This window comes from Octopus sinensis, linkage group LG5 (assembly GCF_006345805.1).
Source record: "Octopus sinensis linkage group LG5, ASM634580v1, whole genome shotgun sequence".
Lineage (NCBI taxonomy): Eukaryota > Metazoa > Mollusca > Cephalopoda > Octopoda > Octopodidae > Octopus > Octopus sinensis.
The window spans coordinates 73,617,272-73,633,843 of NC_043001.1; the positions used below are offsets into that span (position 1 = coordinate 73,617,272).

The following is a 16,572-nucleotide window of genomic DNA, read 5'->3' on the forward strand; positions in this document are numbered from 1 at the left end:
CCAAGTATATGTGTGGAGACAGCTAAAAGAAGCATTTGACCCAGAGTTCCTTCTTCCACCCGTTAAACATGGAGGAGGATCTGTGATGATCGGGGTGGGGGGGGGGTGTCATATCTTGGAAATCTGCTGATTTTCCTTCAGGGAAGAATTAATAGTCAAGACTATTTAAGCATTTTATCTGATCAAATTCATCCTATGGTTGCAGAACTCTTTCCGGAGGGAAACGCAGTCTTTCAGGATGATAATGCACCAATTCACAGAGCTAAAGTTGTTACGGAATGGCATGAGGAACATTCTAGTGAAGTTGAACATCTTATTTGGCCACCACAGTCCCCAGATCTCAATATTATTGAACATTTATGGTGCATTTTAGGAAAACAAGTAAGGAGTTGATATCCTCCACCATCATCACTACAACAACTGGAAACTGTTTCAGCTGAAGAATGAACAAAAATTCTTTTCGAAACAATTCAAACTTTGTATGAGTCCATATCTCATAGAATTCAAGCTGTGATTACTGCCAAAGGTGGTCTTACTCCATATTAAAATTAATTTGTTTGAAATTTTAAGGTGTTTCCATTGTTTTGTACAACCCCTGTATATATGTATGGCAATGAGTCAAAAAAGAAGACAATCCAAGAAGGGCCAGTTTTAACAAATGTTTTAGTTTAATGCTTGAAAAGAAGGGAGTGAGTCTTGATATTTTGGATGCTAGCCCTTCATCAAAAGAAATAAAAGAAAAGGAAAATATAAAGGAGAAAAGGTGGTGGGAGAGAAAAAAAATTGTTTACAGTCAGGTGGAAATGTGGTTCTATGGGGGTGAATTAAGAAGGGAGGAGGTGGTGTGGGGTGTGCATGTATAGGAGGATATCCATGAATAGAAATGAGCATGGGGGAGTTGTGTGTGTGTGTATGTATAGTAGTACAGGGTACTTGTGGTTTCTTGGGATGTGTGTAGGCATGCACATGTGGGAGTGTAGTGGCATGGAATAATGGAGGTATGGGGGGGATAGTGTGTAGGCATAATTATGTCGGATGATTAAAATGTGTACTTCATTGAATGCATGAATATGATTTGGTGACTGACTCACCTTTGACAGGAATTGAACTCAAAGGTGAAGGGATGTGACTAAATACCACAAGGTATATTTTGGTTGCTACTCAACTAATTCTAATAGTCCACAAAGAACAGCAAAAATTCAAAGCAATGATGTACGTATTCATTCTTAATATATTCAAGCAGATTCAAATGAGAATAGAATATGCTAAATACTGGTGCATTTTGTCTATGGGGAACAATTTCTTTCAGACTATGTGTGTTTATGATACACTTGATTCATTGAGATAATGGAATTTTGAGATATTGTAGTGTTTCAAGCTGGTTGTTTCTTCAGTCAAAGATACCCTGGACCAGTGAATCTAAACAAAAACTGAGACTCTTGTTTAACCTTTTGATACTAACCTGCCTGAAACTGCCTCTGGCTCTGTAATACAAATGTCTTGTTTTCAAAAGTTCTGAATTAAAATCTTCCACCCAACCTTAGTCACAATTTATGTTCCTAACACTAGCTTAATGATAACTAAGTTATTTTACTAAATACTTTGTTATATTTAAAAGTAGCAGCTAGGCCTGGTTTCACCCAGTCAGTTTGGATGGTGTGGCTGTAAAACCTGCTATGTGTAAGCATTCGACTTGTTTCTGTCAAAATGCTAAAAATAACTGATCAACAAAAAATCAAAAAAAAAACCAACCAAGATTCAACCAAATCAAAAAATAAACCCAAATACTAAGTGAACAAACATGAACCATCCCACTTCCATTGCGCGCGCACACGCCCCCCCCCTTTACATACACTCATATATTCACACAGTTGAAACACTGTTTGATTTATTTTTTTAGCATACAGTTTTCATCATCCCACTACCAAGTATGACATCACTCCTTCCTTTCTCATTCATAAACACAAGAGTATTATTATAGTAGATTATCTTGGTAACCATGGGAGCTATGAAAAATACAAAGCCCAGCAACACCACCGGATCATGCTTCACATCTGCGTAATTTTTCGCGCAATAATTCCACCCAGCCGTTTGATCATGAATACTAAGACAAGAAAGAATTGCCCATGTCAAATTTATATGTATAGATTAATTGAAAGAAACACAAGAGCATCTCAACAGAAATATGGTGACAAAAGGGTTAAAGAAATCTGCAAACAAATTACTTATTGATATCTGCCAAAGTGATAATAAATTGTTATGTACGTGGAGAACAATGAAACTCAAAACAATGACAAATATATTCATTTTTAATACTTTCCATCAGATCTGAATGTGTGCATAGTAATTGCTGTTGTATTTTGCCAACAGACAATTTCTTTCTGACAATGTGTGTTTACAACACACTTGATTCACTGAGGTGATGGCACTTTGATATGACATAGTTATTGTTGGCTGAAAATATGTTTTTAGGAGTTGGATTTTGACTGAGATGTTTTTATTTCTATAAATTTTTGTCTTTCAACCAATTTGTTTTTGCAGAAATTTCACTAATTATTAATTCAACGAGGAAATGCTGAAAAGTTCCTGGCTTTAAGAGTATTGTGAAAAACCTGGTTGGAGGCCCAACCTTTTGAGTTCTTTTACAGAGCTTAGAAAAACTGAAGGAGTGTTGCAATAAATGCGTGAATCTGAGAGGGGAATAAGTTGAATAAAATCATAATTAACTGATACTCTTGAATTTTCTTTTACCAAAAGCCAGGAACTTTCTAGCACACCCTTGTACTAATTGGACAGTCTGCTAAAATGCTTCCTGCCCACCTTCTGTTACATGTTTTTACATATCTAATTTTATTTGTTTATCAGAATTCTGCAACAGATGTTAATAGTGCTTACCCATGCTGCCGGTACCATCAATAATTGATGTAACTGTAGCTATTGCCTGAGTGTTCCCTTCTAAACACTGGTGTGTACCTAAATCTGCACTTACAGCTGTTGTGATCAAAGCATATGGTCCATTCACAAACACTCCACAGATTATCAGCAAAACTGAAAATTAAACAGAACACATTTGTAGTTATAATTTTTCCTTTCTTTAAATTTAACGGGAATCTTAGTATTGCAGGTTAGTTACATGGTAACCTCACTGGTGCTAGTGCTACATAAAAACGTACTCAGTACACAATGTAAAGTGAACAATACTAGGAAAGGCATAAAGCTGTAGAATCCATGCCAGACACTGGAATATAACATGGTCTTTTAACTTGTTGGATTCTGTTGAACTGTCCAACCCATATGAACATAGAAAACAAGACATTAAATGGTTATGATGATGATGAAATTTAAAGAGAAAATTTATTAACTTCCTTAATAATTCAATTTTGTGGTTCTGAGAGGTATTAATTATAATCAACATTATCTGGAGTTGCCATACTATTATAAAGATATACACTAGATGTCAGCTAGATCAGTACTTGGGTTCAAATATATTGATTACTACAAAGGGGTCAATTTTGTCTTTCATTCTTTTGAGGCTGATAAAAAAATAGTAGACAGGTGGAACTTTAGGAACATTGGATCAAGTACCTTGTGATATTTGTTTTGGCCCTTTGCATTCTGAGTTCAAATCCCACTGTAGCCTACTTGGGTAGTAGACTTAGTAACACATCTAGGAATATATTATCTATTGTTATTTAGCCCTAGGTCAGCCCTAATTCAAAAGACCTGTGATAAACTTATTCAAGATACAGCATTTCTGTTATTCAGACATAGTATATCTAGGACTACAACATTTAATATGTCCTTCTTTGTTGCTACTTAGCTTCAGGTTACCTCTGATCCAGTAGACTGATAGTGAAAATTATTTCAGCTAGACCCATTTCATCTTTTTTCAGACATAGTGTATCTAAGACTACATTATCTAAGGTGACTTTCTGGTTATTTTGCTGCAAGTCAGCTCTAAAATAGCAGATCTATGGTCAAAAATATTTCAGCTAGGGCTATACTGTCTACTGTTCAAAACCAGTGTATCTAAAACTACATTAACTAAGGTATGATTTGAAGGGGATTTTGGTTGCTGTTTCTTAGTAGTTAAGACACTACATAGAAGCTACTCCTTCCTCACCACATGAATAAAGTAAAATCTTAAAATGTAGAAGAATTACATACCAATATTCCAAGTGTAATTCACTGCACCATATGCATTGTAAATATAGAGCTGCAAATAAAGATATAAATGCACTTTACATCATAAGTTGCTTGTTTTCTCATTTAAATTCAAAATATTTTTCAGAATAATCTAAAAACATTATATAAATACTATCATATCTGGATTAAAAGATGCAAAGGCATATTAAATGCACACAGTTTTAGCTGCAGATATTAGGAAAATGTTTTTAGTGCATTAAAGCATGTAATATAAGCCCAATTTCACACATGGGACTTAAAATATGATATAATAATAACAGACTTGTTGTATTTAGTGCTCTACAACTCATCAGAAAAAGTAATCAAAAACTGCATGAAGAGTACATAGAATATGCACAAGAAGTGAACAGTGAATAAGTTGTAAAAATAAAACAGGTGTGAGGAGCATCAGGTGTACTGTTGGTGAATTTCAGGAAGCAAGGAAGTTTTGAAGGATGTAATGTTCCTACAGCTAACAACTGATGTGGGTAGTTTATTCCATGCATCAGCAATTCTGAACATGAAAAAAAAATGTTTCCGAAAGTCATGGGTGCTGAGTTGGTTTCTTTAATTTTGTAAGCATGTCCATGAGTGTTAGATAAACAGAATTCAAAAAGGTACCCAAGGTTGTTGGAAGGATGGTGGATAATCTTGTGGGTGTCTACCAAATCAGTTACCAGATGCAAGAGCTTTACTGTGTCCATGCCCAGGAAAGCATGACTTGGGGTAATAATTAAAAGATTTTTTGAGAAAAAGTATTTGAAATCATCAAATATGGAAATTTGTGTGCATATGTAGTGTGTACGTGTATGTCTGCATATGTAAACATACACACACACACATATATATATATGTGTGTGTGTGTTTGTGTACATCTATGTGTGGATGTGTATGCATCTCTGTGCTGTGTACATGGCTGTGTACATGTGTACGAACAGCCATGCTACATGGCAGTGAAACATGGGCCGTGACTGCTGAGGACATGCGTAAGCTCGCGAGGAATGAAGCCAGTATGCTCCGATGGATGTGTAATGTCAGTGTACATACTCGACAGAGCGTTAGTACCTTGAGAGAAATGTTGTACCTAAGAAGCATCAGTTGTGGTGTGCAAGAAAGACGATTGCGCTGGTATGATCATGTGGCGAGAATGGATGAAGATAGGTGTGTGAGAAAGTGCCAATCCCTAGCAGTTGAGGGAACCCATGGAAGAGGTAGACCCAGGAAAACCTGGGACGAGGTGGTGAAGCACGACCTTCGAACTTTAGGCCTCACTGAGGAAATGACCAGCGACCGAGACCTTTGGAAATATGCTGTATGTGAGAAGACCAGGCAGGACAAGTGAGCCCAGCCCACTTATGCATGCCTTTCCTCCCTTGGACAAAGACCTGTTGAGGCAAGCGAAGTCGATATAGAACCTCATCCGACGACAGGCACCCATGCCAACCCCCTTTGCTTGCGAAGAGATGTTGGGGCAAGTGAAATCGAAATCGAATTGAACCAATCCTATGACTGGCACCCGGCAGATGCCAGGACCCCTGGACTGGTGGTACGTAAAAAGCACTATCCGACTTGTGGCTGATGCCAGCGCTGCCTTGACTGGCTTCCGTGCCGGTGGCATGTAAAATGCACCAATCCGACCGTGGCCGTTGCCAGCCTTGCCTGGCACCTGTGCAGGTGGCATGTAAAAGGCACCCACTACACTCATGGAGTGGTTGGCATTAGGAAGGGCATCCAGCTGTAGAAACATTGCCAGATAAGACTGGAGCCTGGTGCAGCCTTCTGGCTTCCCAGATCCCCGGTCGAACCGTCCAACCCATGCTAGCATGGAGAACGGACGTTAAACGATGATGATGATGAAACTGTATGTCATATTTGAGGTTCCGATTGTGAGACTCAATTATGAGTCCACTGCATCTTATAGCAGAAACAGCTGCAAGCAAATGAGGCTCATAACATAACCATTGTTTTTCTTTTGTCATTTTTTTTTCTTATCTCTCTTTCTCTCTCTCTCTCTCTCTCTCTCTCTCTCTCTATATATATATATATATATATATATATATATACATACATATATATGTGAAGCGCATAGCTCAGTGGTTAGAGCATCGAGCTTACAATTGTGAGGTTGTGAGTTTGAATCCCGGACTGGGATGTGTGTTGTGTTCTTGAACAAGACACTTCATTTCACATTGCTCCAGTTCCCTCAGCTGTAGAAATGAGTTGCGACGTCACAGGTGCCAAGCTGTATCAGCCGTTGCCTTTCCCTTGGATAACACTGGTGGCATGGAGAGGAGAGGCTGGTATGCATGGGCGACTGCTGGTCTTCCATAAACAACATTGCCCAGACTTGTGCTTGATAGGTTAACTTCCTAGGTGCAATCCTATGGTCAGTCATGACCAAAGGGGGTCTCCACAATCTATATACGTTATGTTATGTTATGTATGTATGCATGCATGTAGATAATCAACCTCCTATAAATATATATATATATATATATATATATATATATATTATATATATATGTACACATATATGTAAGTGAGTGTGTATATATATAGCACAGGTGGAAAGTAAGTAGGCATTAAAAATTACTTATAGGATTTTTAGTATCACTAAAGACATGACAAAAACATTTGTTAAACAGACAATACTAATGGGGATTTCTTATTGCTTATTTTTCCAAAGGCTTGTCACTTGACTGTTCAGGAGTGAGCTACAATAATAGCATGCTACGAAGTGTGGAATTCCATTGTTTTTGTTTCAAAAATGGTGGCATGCATGGAAAGGTAAGCATGCAACACTACATTTGGCGATAATAAAAAGTTGTCATGCAAAGCTGATGACCACGGTCTCTGTGAATGATGCAAGAAGTGACCATCCAAACACATCCTGATCAGCAGAGAATGTGGCAACAGTGCAGGAAATGTTTAATTGCAGCCTGCAAAAATCAATATGTCAAGCAGCTCATGAAAGTGGATTTACAAGACACACAATACGTACGTTGTTGCATAAAGAATTGAATTTTCATCCGTGGAAAACCCATTATGTGTAGGGGCTAAAACCTGAAGACTGTGACTGCAGAAGTCCAGAACTCCAAGAAGCCCAGATCTCACTCCATTTGACTTTTACCTGTGGGGTTACACAAAAGGGGAGGTGTACAAGACAAAACCTTGCACACTGGAGGACTTGGAGATACGGATTCAAGAGGTTCTCAATGTTATCCCAGATTACATCCTTCAGAAGGTTGTACATCCCATCCCTGGCCATTTGAGGAGAGAGGTTGACACCACAGGTGCTTACGTTGAAATTTTCCCATGTAATAAAGAACATGTATCATTTGCTTCAATAAATTTGTAAAAGGAATATGGATTTTATTACCAATTTTTAATGCTTACTTTTCACCCACCCTGTGTGTATGTGTATATATATATATATACACACACGCACACACACACATATGTATATGTATGTATTGTGTATATGTACTTGATCCCCTAGGAAATATTCAAATGTACTTTGATTTGGTGGGAAGATATTCAAATTACTTTGATCCATTATGTGTTCAATCACTAAATACTGAAGTGGTGATACTCAGAAATGTACAGAGTGTTGTATTATTGTTTCTAACAGTGCAATATATTGTCTATGACAATAACATACTTTAGAGTAATTTTCAAAAAATAATTACGCTTTTCTCTCTCTCACTTTCCATATATATACTGTGATATATTTGTATCCTCAAGGTAATGTATCCAGGAAGGTGAATAAAAGAGAGAGAAGGGGGGGAAGGGAGGGAGGTGGAGAGAAAGAGAGAGAGAGAGAGAGAGAGAGAGAGAGAGAGAGAGAGAGAGAGAGAGAGAGAGAGAGAGGTAACAAAAGAATCAGGAAAGGTGGTTGGTTGCATGGTTGCAAGAGTGTGTGTATATAAAGGAAGAGACTAATGGATCATGGAAGGAGTGGATGAGGTTAGCGGTAGGCAGAGGCAGAGACAGCTGATGGTAAATAAGAATGAAGGTGATTGATGGTAAATAGGAATGAAGGTGATTGATGGTAAATAAGAGTGAAGAATGACTGATGGCAATGACAGTACAGAAAGGCCACTGGTATACAGTAACAGTATTAATTACATTCATTACACTGGCAGAATAATATAGCAATGAAATTTATGTAAATAAAGGATCAAGTTTGTGGAAGCTGCTGAGCGGCAAACATGTCTAATCCCTGCTAGTGTGGAAAAACAGACATAAAAGTAATTATGATAAGAGTAACAGTGATGAACCTTTTTTTCTTTATGAATTACTGGTGACAACACTTTTATTAACATATTTCTGTGGAAATAAACTGCTTTTGTTACAATTAATCTCGAGAATAATAAAGAATTTATTAAAATGACTTGGTCATTATTAAACTGGTGTGTAGAATATGCAATAACAAGAAATTTTGATGGAAGGTTTTAATTTAGATCCCTTTAAAACAGGGAATTTGCTTCATAAAACTAAGGACAGTCTCAGGCGGGTTGATATCAAAAGAGTAAAGCAAATAGAAGTATTGTTACTTACTAGTGGAGCTGCAAATGCTGACATAATCATACATATAATTCCACTGGATTTAGTTTTGTCTGAGAGAAATCCAGCACATATACCACCTGAAAGGAAATAAAATTCTTAGTTGAAAATTAGTTTTACAAAACAGTGTTCAAAGAACTAAATAGTAATCTGTTGTGAATCTGAGGAGGAAACCTGTGGAAGGAGTAGACCAAGGAAGACATGGGATGAGGTGGTAAAGCATGAACATTGGGCCTCATGGAAGCAATGACACATGACCAAAAAAGTTGGCAATATGCTGTGCTTGGGAAGACCTGTGAAGCCAAGTGGTATCGTAGTTGTGGTTGATGCTACTGTCAGGTAACTGGCAATCATACTGATGACACATAAAATGTGCTCTTTCAACATTGGGCCTCATGGTGGCAATGATAAGTGACTGATATGCCATGCTTGAGAAGACCCGTCAAGCCAAGTGAAATCATAGTTGTGGCCAATGCCGGTGTCATATATCTGGCACACAAGCCTGTAGCACACAAAAAGCACCTATTACACTCTTGGAGTGGTTAACGTTAGGAACGACATACAGCCATAGAAACCATGCCAAATCAGATTGGAACCTGGTGTAACCCTACAGCTTACCAGTTTCAGTCAAACCATCTAACCTTTGCCACCATGGAAAACGGATGGAGAGAGAGAGAGAGAGAGAGAGAGAGAGGGAGAGGGAGAGAGAGATAGAGAGAGAGGGAGGGAGGGAGGGAGAGAGAGAGAGAGAGAGAGAGAGAATCTGGTCACATTTTCTTTTACTCAGAGACAATTTGAAAGTGTGGGCTCCCATGTTTCTTCTAGAAAGTTAACTTATGTAGCAGTTCTGCATCTATAGATTTAGTACTGGACCAAATATCTAGCAAGCTTCTTCTACTCTAGTACCATTCAGTTTTATGGTTGTTACCATATGAGTGAAACAACGTTAGGTTGCTTACATTTCACACTGACATTTCAACTGGTATTTTACACTTTGAAAGACCAGTGAAATATACAATCCTTTGTGTGAAACACAAATAAAGAATGACAACAAGAAAATCACCACCGCTATCATCAGCTTTTAACTCCCATCATTCATGCTGGCATGTGTTAGTTTGACAAGATATGATGAGTATGAAGACTGTACAACACTCCAGTATCTCCCTTGGCATGGATATCTACAGTTGGATGTGCTTCCTAACACCAATGACTTTAATGAGCATTCTGGATGATTTTTTTTCATGACACCAACACTAGTGAGGTTGCCATACAGCTTGCAAAACTGAGTAGGGCCACAATAGAAGGTGGCTTTATACTGGGAGAGGAAGGAGGTTAAACTATGAAAGAAAAAACAAAAACAGAGCAGGTTTCTTGCTGTAGAGGTGTTAACCTGGCAGTAAAATGCTACCTAAGCCAAGTCCGTATCCAACCGTGCTAGTATAAAAAATATGTCCATAAAGTAAATGCACAAATTAATATATAACCTCTTCGAAATGTCAAAGTAGTTTGTCTGAAGCATTTCATCATAGTTTGTATATAACTAACTCAAGTTGTCCCCCCTCCACACACACATACATAAATAGAGTTCTACTAATGTTGGTTTGGTGACTACTGGCATATACAAAGAAAAAAAGAAAAGAAATGTTACTTACCAATAATACCTCCTGTGTCAAAAAAGGTTGATAAATTTGCAGCACGCTGAGCATTTAAATGAGCTGAATGTACAAAGGCAACAAACAGAAATGAATATTTACGTTTTGAATATAAATATAAAAATTAAAGACTTGTAGGTACGTGGTACTTCATTATGCAAACCCAATATACTATAAGGTATTCTAAATGTTTTAATAAGTTAGTACAACGTTCTATAAATGTAAAAGTATTGTTAAACATGTAAATAGGTCATTTGATGGCATATCTTAAACCAAATACCATCAGCTGCATCATCATTTAAGGCAATTTTCCAGGGTAGCATAGGATCTGAAGAACCAGAGGATGCATCAGTTCCAGTTTCTGTTTTGACATGAATTCAACCACTTACAGAGCATACTTGGTGCTTTTTTGTGACACAAGCATTAGTGAGGTCAATGAGTAACTTCTAAAACAAAACCCTTTGATTAAGTTGGGAGGTGGCTTTAACCCTTCATCATTCAGATAACTTTGTCACATGTAATGCTTATTTATACACATTGATTTGAATTAACCATGCATCATCCCATAGATTCAAAACCTCAAAGATGTGATTTTTTATTGTTAGAATGACATTGTAGGGTAGGTTGGAAAGGCTGCATCTGGCTGGTTTGAACATAACATAGGTAGAATATTTGGGCTGGATATGGCTAGTTTAAATGCTAAAGGGTCAAGCCAAGTGTTGAGAGACTAAAGTATGATAGAGGAACATAACTAGGTGTCTTGCAACAGAGAACATAGCAACATAACTACCCCAGATGGAATGGGAGAAAGGATAGTGGTAATGAAATAGTAGGGCATACTCTCAAGGCACAAGAAGGTAGCTGATAATATATTGGATTAAAAACCTCTTGAATGGAAAAAAGTAGCTTTCTGCCTGCTTTGTATCTGAGGGGTTTTTAATGTAATATATTATCAGTTATTATTTACAAATAAGTTCACTTAGAGATACATAATTAAATGACTTATTTAGAACTTATTATTTTGGAAAAAGTTCAGAAAATATAGTTGACTGAGTTGCCCCCTGGTACTCAGAGACAATCTTATTAAAATATTAAACTGGTAGGAATGGTTGAAAGTTGTAGTCCAGCAGCTTGGAAAATAGATGTAAATGATGATGGTAATTAAGGTTTTTTTTTTAATGATTTATGTATCAAAAATGTCAGCACAAACTTAACTATTGCTTTTTAGATGCATAGGGCATCTCAGAGAATAAAAAAAACAAACATCGCTTACTTTTATTCTTGATGAAGTTAGGTAGCCAGTAGAGGAATGTATAACTGATTAATTTGGCAAAGAATAGACAAAGTGAAAATTCCACAACACCCTGGAATACAATAAGAATAAAAAATATTAGAAAATAAGTTATGAAGACAATTGTAAAAGGTAGGATTTGTTTATGATAAGGAAGATAATGAATTCAATAACATTGTTATATTATATGTGTGTGTGTGTATTGGTTTCAAATTTTGGCACAAGGCCAGCAATTTCGGGGAAGCAGGCACATCTATTACATCCATTTCAATGTTCAATTGGCACTGAAAGGATGAAAGGCAAAGTCGACTCCAGCGACAATTGAACTCAGAATGTAAAGTTGGAAGAAATATCACTAAGCATTTTCCTTGGCACAGTAACAATTCTGTTAGTTTGCTGCCTTTATATATATATATAATATATATATATATATATATATATATATATATATATATATAAACATACATACATACATACACGTGTGTGTGTGTGTATATATATATACATACATACATATATAATTAAGATTCAGTTGAATTAGGTATTTAAATTGAGACACCAAGCCAGTTCGGTATAGTCCATGCAGCTCAAAGTTAGGTGAACAAAATGAAAATGAGTAACAAGTTTGTCCAGGTATCAATGCATCACGGCCGTTTCAAGTGGCTCCATTTAATCGATCAATGAAAACATTATATCAGTTTGAAAGAAACCACTCTCCTCAGATGCAGATGACCATATAGATTTCCAACATAAAGGATATCTATATTGGGTAAACTTTTATAAAAGAACTTGTAAAAAGTTTATTTATAAATTACAAGCACTATGAAAAAATTATGGATATAAGGAAGTATAAAAATATCATATATATATATATATATATATTTATATATATATATATATATATACTTTATTTAAAGCACCAGAAAATTCAACAAAACCTGTTACTCTGAGTTTCCCGTTGCCGTTCATCGGACAGTTTTTGCTAGAATGGAACCAATATGTCAATTCTATCCAGACTATTACAAACGCTACACCTTTGATAAATGGACTTGTTTGATTGGCCCTTTAGAAATAACGGTCAATTTTCGAACGATAAACAAAGATGAGCTCAAATATATATATATATAAATTATAAAATTCGAGGAAAAACCTTACATTGATTAAATACATATTGACCTTAATGAAGGAAATATAATTAATACATGGAAATTGAAATGCATTAAAAATATGCATTAAAAATATAACACAGCAATACATATTCATATTAAAGTATACATATATATCAACATACACAGAATAGATGCGTGCGAACCCCATACATATACAGACGTATAAATATAAAGCTAAAATATACACACAAATGCATGTATACATATGTACACGCAATCTAGTTTGCACGCAAGCTAAAATCATGGATGGTTAAGTATCGTTTGTATTTATGAAGCAAAGCTTAAGACATGAGTAAGTGAGGGGGTGTAAAGTTGCATGACTCTATACCTGTATCGTATAGTTAGAGAAAAAAACGAAAGAAAGGAAGAGAGAGAAAAAAGAAAAAGGGGGAAGGAAAAAGAAAAAAGAAAAATTATGTATACAAGCTGTGTAACCTCGTATATTGACACAATATATATATAGAGATACAAGTACACAAACACATAAGTTCAAGTGGATACATACACATACAGTCGTGTATGTGTGTGCTTAAGCACAAACATACGTTCACTTACACATACACAGAGACGTATGCTTACAAATACATATTCATGGCTATACACATATTTACATCAAAATTCTAATTTTTGACAACATTGCTTTTTAAAAAAATGGTGAGTGTAATAATGAAAATTATACGAAAAACACCCTATTTCGGATCATCTATAAATTAAAAATCAAAGTAAGCCTATACAATATAATAACATGAAATAAACTAAGCCGAAGGTTTTTCCTAAGAAATATGTAGAAATATAAACAAAATAAACAAAATATATGCATGAGACTTTGCTATACGGAATGGAATCTGCATAGCGCGAAACAAATCCATCGTTGCGTTTACATACTAGTCCAAGAATCAAAATCAAAAATACAAAAAGACAAAATATATAAATATAGTATATTTATGTTTGACATTTTAAATTTGGCTGCATGCCTGCATAAGTTCATCAGCTCACTTCTTTGATTCAAAGAATTATTGCCTTTGAATAAAATGTAGAGTTTTTCTAACAGTCAAAGATTGCATTTGAAATTATTCTTGTGTGCTCCATGCCTGTATGGTGCCACTCTGTCCAGAATGCTCCATGTCACGTTGAAAGGTGGGGTTTCCTTTCCTTTTAGTTCCCAGACATATTTTGCTAGGCTGGTCCTCTTCCTATTTTCTGGGTATCTAAATGAAGTTTATGCGAATAAAATCGCGTTTTAAATGAGTTTTCTGAAGCCCCTGTATATGTCTTGTATTCCAATGAGCCTTCTATTTGTACCTTCGCTCTATAAACTACTCCTTTTATGAGACATTTCTTTTCTAACGGACAGGAGGATTCATTTTTGAAATTGCATTTCTTAATGGGCTCGGCACTATGTTTAATCTCAATCAGATTCCTATTATGCTGGCTAATGTAAGAGGCGAAATTTCTGCAATAAGAATAGCTAACCTTCAGGGTTCTTCTATTAAATATCCTATAGAATTTATGGTCCTGCTTAAAATGCCTACAGACTAATTTCAAAAATTCCTTACTTATATTAGTCTTTACGGCCAAATTGAAAGCCGGGTTGAACCACAAAACTTTCCTGGTCCTAGTTCTTCGCGCAGCATTATTATCAGCATTAAGCTGGTTGTACTGGATCTTCTCAGAGAATTCCTTAATGCGCTATCGTAATAAGGTGCAGCATTATGGAATGCTGCCTCATCCGAAGAAATTGAAGATATTCTTCTACCTACATTGCTGACTAAGTTCCGAAGGATAACTGGCGGATGGTTTGAATCTTTGCTAATATACGATAGCTTTTCATTGGGCTTACAGAAAGGTTTAAATCTATCCGACCTCACATTAAAATTTACGTCTAAAAAATCTACACTATTCAGGTTAGTATCTATTGTAACCCGTAAGCCTATCCTTTGAAAGAAAGCAATAAGGTCCTTCCTAAGTCTATCTGATTCATGGCCGTTTAAATTATGGGTGGCTATAAAGCCGTCATCCTTATATAAACCTGCATCTATAAATGGGAATTCTATTTTTAGATTATGAAGAATAAAGGCTCCTACGAGCATACATAGCTCAGCCCCGTCATATGCCCCCATCGGTACATCGAAAAGAGAATCCTCACTCTTCTTAATCCAAGAGGAATCCTCAAAAAAAAGAAGTGATTTCCTCGCATGCATAATAATATCAATTTCCGAGCTATCGATGCCAACATACTGCTTGGCGAAGTCTAATGCCCTTAGGAGCAACGTCCTAGATATTGATGGGTAAAAGTCAATAATATCGAATTGTGTAAAACTGCAATTATTCTTATAGCTAATACCTTTAAACCACTCTATGACTGACTATTCTTCCGAATTCTCAAGTCTACTTCACGATCTAACTTAGTTAAAATACGGTCCAAAATATTTTTGCTAATAATGCCTATCTCAGTTTTAGCTGGATTTATCAATCTACATTTAGGGTTTCAATTAAAATTAGCTTTATGGTCTTTTAGTGTAATAAAAGCTGGTCGTGGGGAAAGATATCACTAATCTTAAGATTGTTAGCTATTCCTCTTGCTTCCAAATTAACCTCTTTGTATATATTTGTGTTATCTTTTTTGTATGTGTCTGTGACACTATTCGAAATCAGGCGCTTATAAACGTCCTTATCAAGTGCATATAAGTTCCTTGTCTTATCAGAATTAACGAAGATCCTATTCGAGTTGTTAATCTCCTTAATTTTTTCTTTCATATTTCTTTGTAATTGGTTGCCATATTTGCGGAATTTAATTTTCCTAATAAGTTCGAAAAGGTCTTTCTCGAAGGCTTCTAATTCCGGAATAGGTGGTGGATTTCTGGGAGATTTAAGTCCATATTTGTTTCCGTCGGTTTTCTGTTCAGTATCAAAGAAGAAGGCTTTCCATCTCAATCTTCGAACAAACTCTTCCGTTTTCTCTATAAGACCTTTGAGATATTGCTTCCATGCAGGGATAGGTATATTTTTCTGAGAAAAATCCAGCGGGTAAAGTTCCATCTTTTTCAGCTGTTTGTTCTTCCTACTTGTGCAGAGTCGCTCAAACTTTTATAAGGAGCGGGTTACACCGGAGTAAACACATAAATGTGAAACAAGGTGGAAAAAAGAGTACTCAAATACCAGTGGTAGAGTAATATGCTTTATTTAAAGCAGCAGAAAATTCAACAAAACCTGTTACTCTGAGTTTCCCGTTGCCGTTCATTGGACAGTTTTTGCTAGAATGGAATATATAATTGCTAGAATGGAATATATAATTTTTATATATATATATATATATATATAATATATATATATATATATATATTTGAGCTCATCTTTGTTTATCGCTCGAAAATTGACCGTTATTTCTAAAGGGCCAATCAAACAAGTCCAGTTTTTAAAGGTGTAGCGTTTGTAATAGTCTGGATAGAATTGACATATCGGTTCCATTCTAGCAAAAACTGTCCGATGAACGGCAACGGGAAACTCAGAGTAATAGGTTTTGTTGAATTTTCTGGTGCTTTAAATAAAGCATATTACTCTACCACTGGTATTTGAGTACTCTTTTTTTCACCTTGTTTCACATTTATGTGTTTACTCCGGTATATATATATATATAAAATTTATGAAACATAAAGTGTAATTATAAATATTGTATTATATTATGCAGTGAGTTTTATGAAAAGAAACT

The 16,572-nt window shown here is 35.9% G+C and overlaps 1 protein-coding gene across 4 annotated transcripts in view; it reads right to left on the bottom strand.

Moving 5' to 3' along the window:
- LOC115211948 (glucose-6-phosphate exchanger SLC37A2-like) overlaps nucleotides 1–16,572 on the bottom strand; it is an 87,393-nt gene that overhangs the window by 13,000 nt on the left and 57,821 nt on the right. For all 4 annotated transcript variants that reach the window (XM_029780711.2, XM_036502753.1, XM_036502752.1 and 1 more), the window contains 5 exons: nucleotides 11,677–11,767; nucleotides 10,404–10,466; nucleotides 8,746–8,831; nucleotides 4,168–4,216; nucleotides 2,896–3,048 (listed from right to left, as the gene is read on the bottom strand). In XM_029780711.2, coding sequence (XP_029636571.2) covers nucleotides 2,896–3,048; nucleotides 4,168–4,216; nucleotides 8,746–8,831; nucleotides 10,404–10,466; nucleotides 11,677–11,767 — 442 coding nt within the window. The remainder of the gene's footprint in view (nucleotides 1–2,895; nucleotides 3,049–4,167; nucleotides 4,217–8,745; nucleotides 8,832–10,403; nucleotides 10,467–11,676; nucleotides 11,768–16,572) is intronic.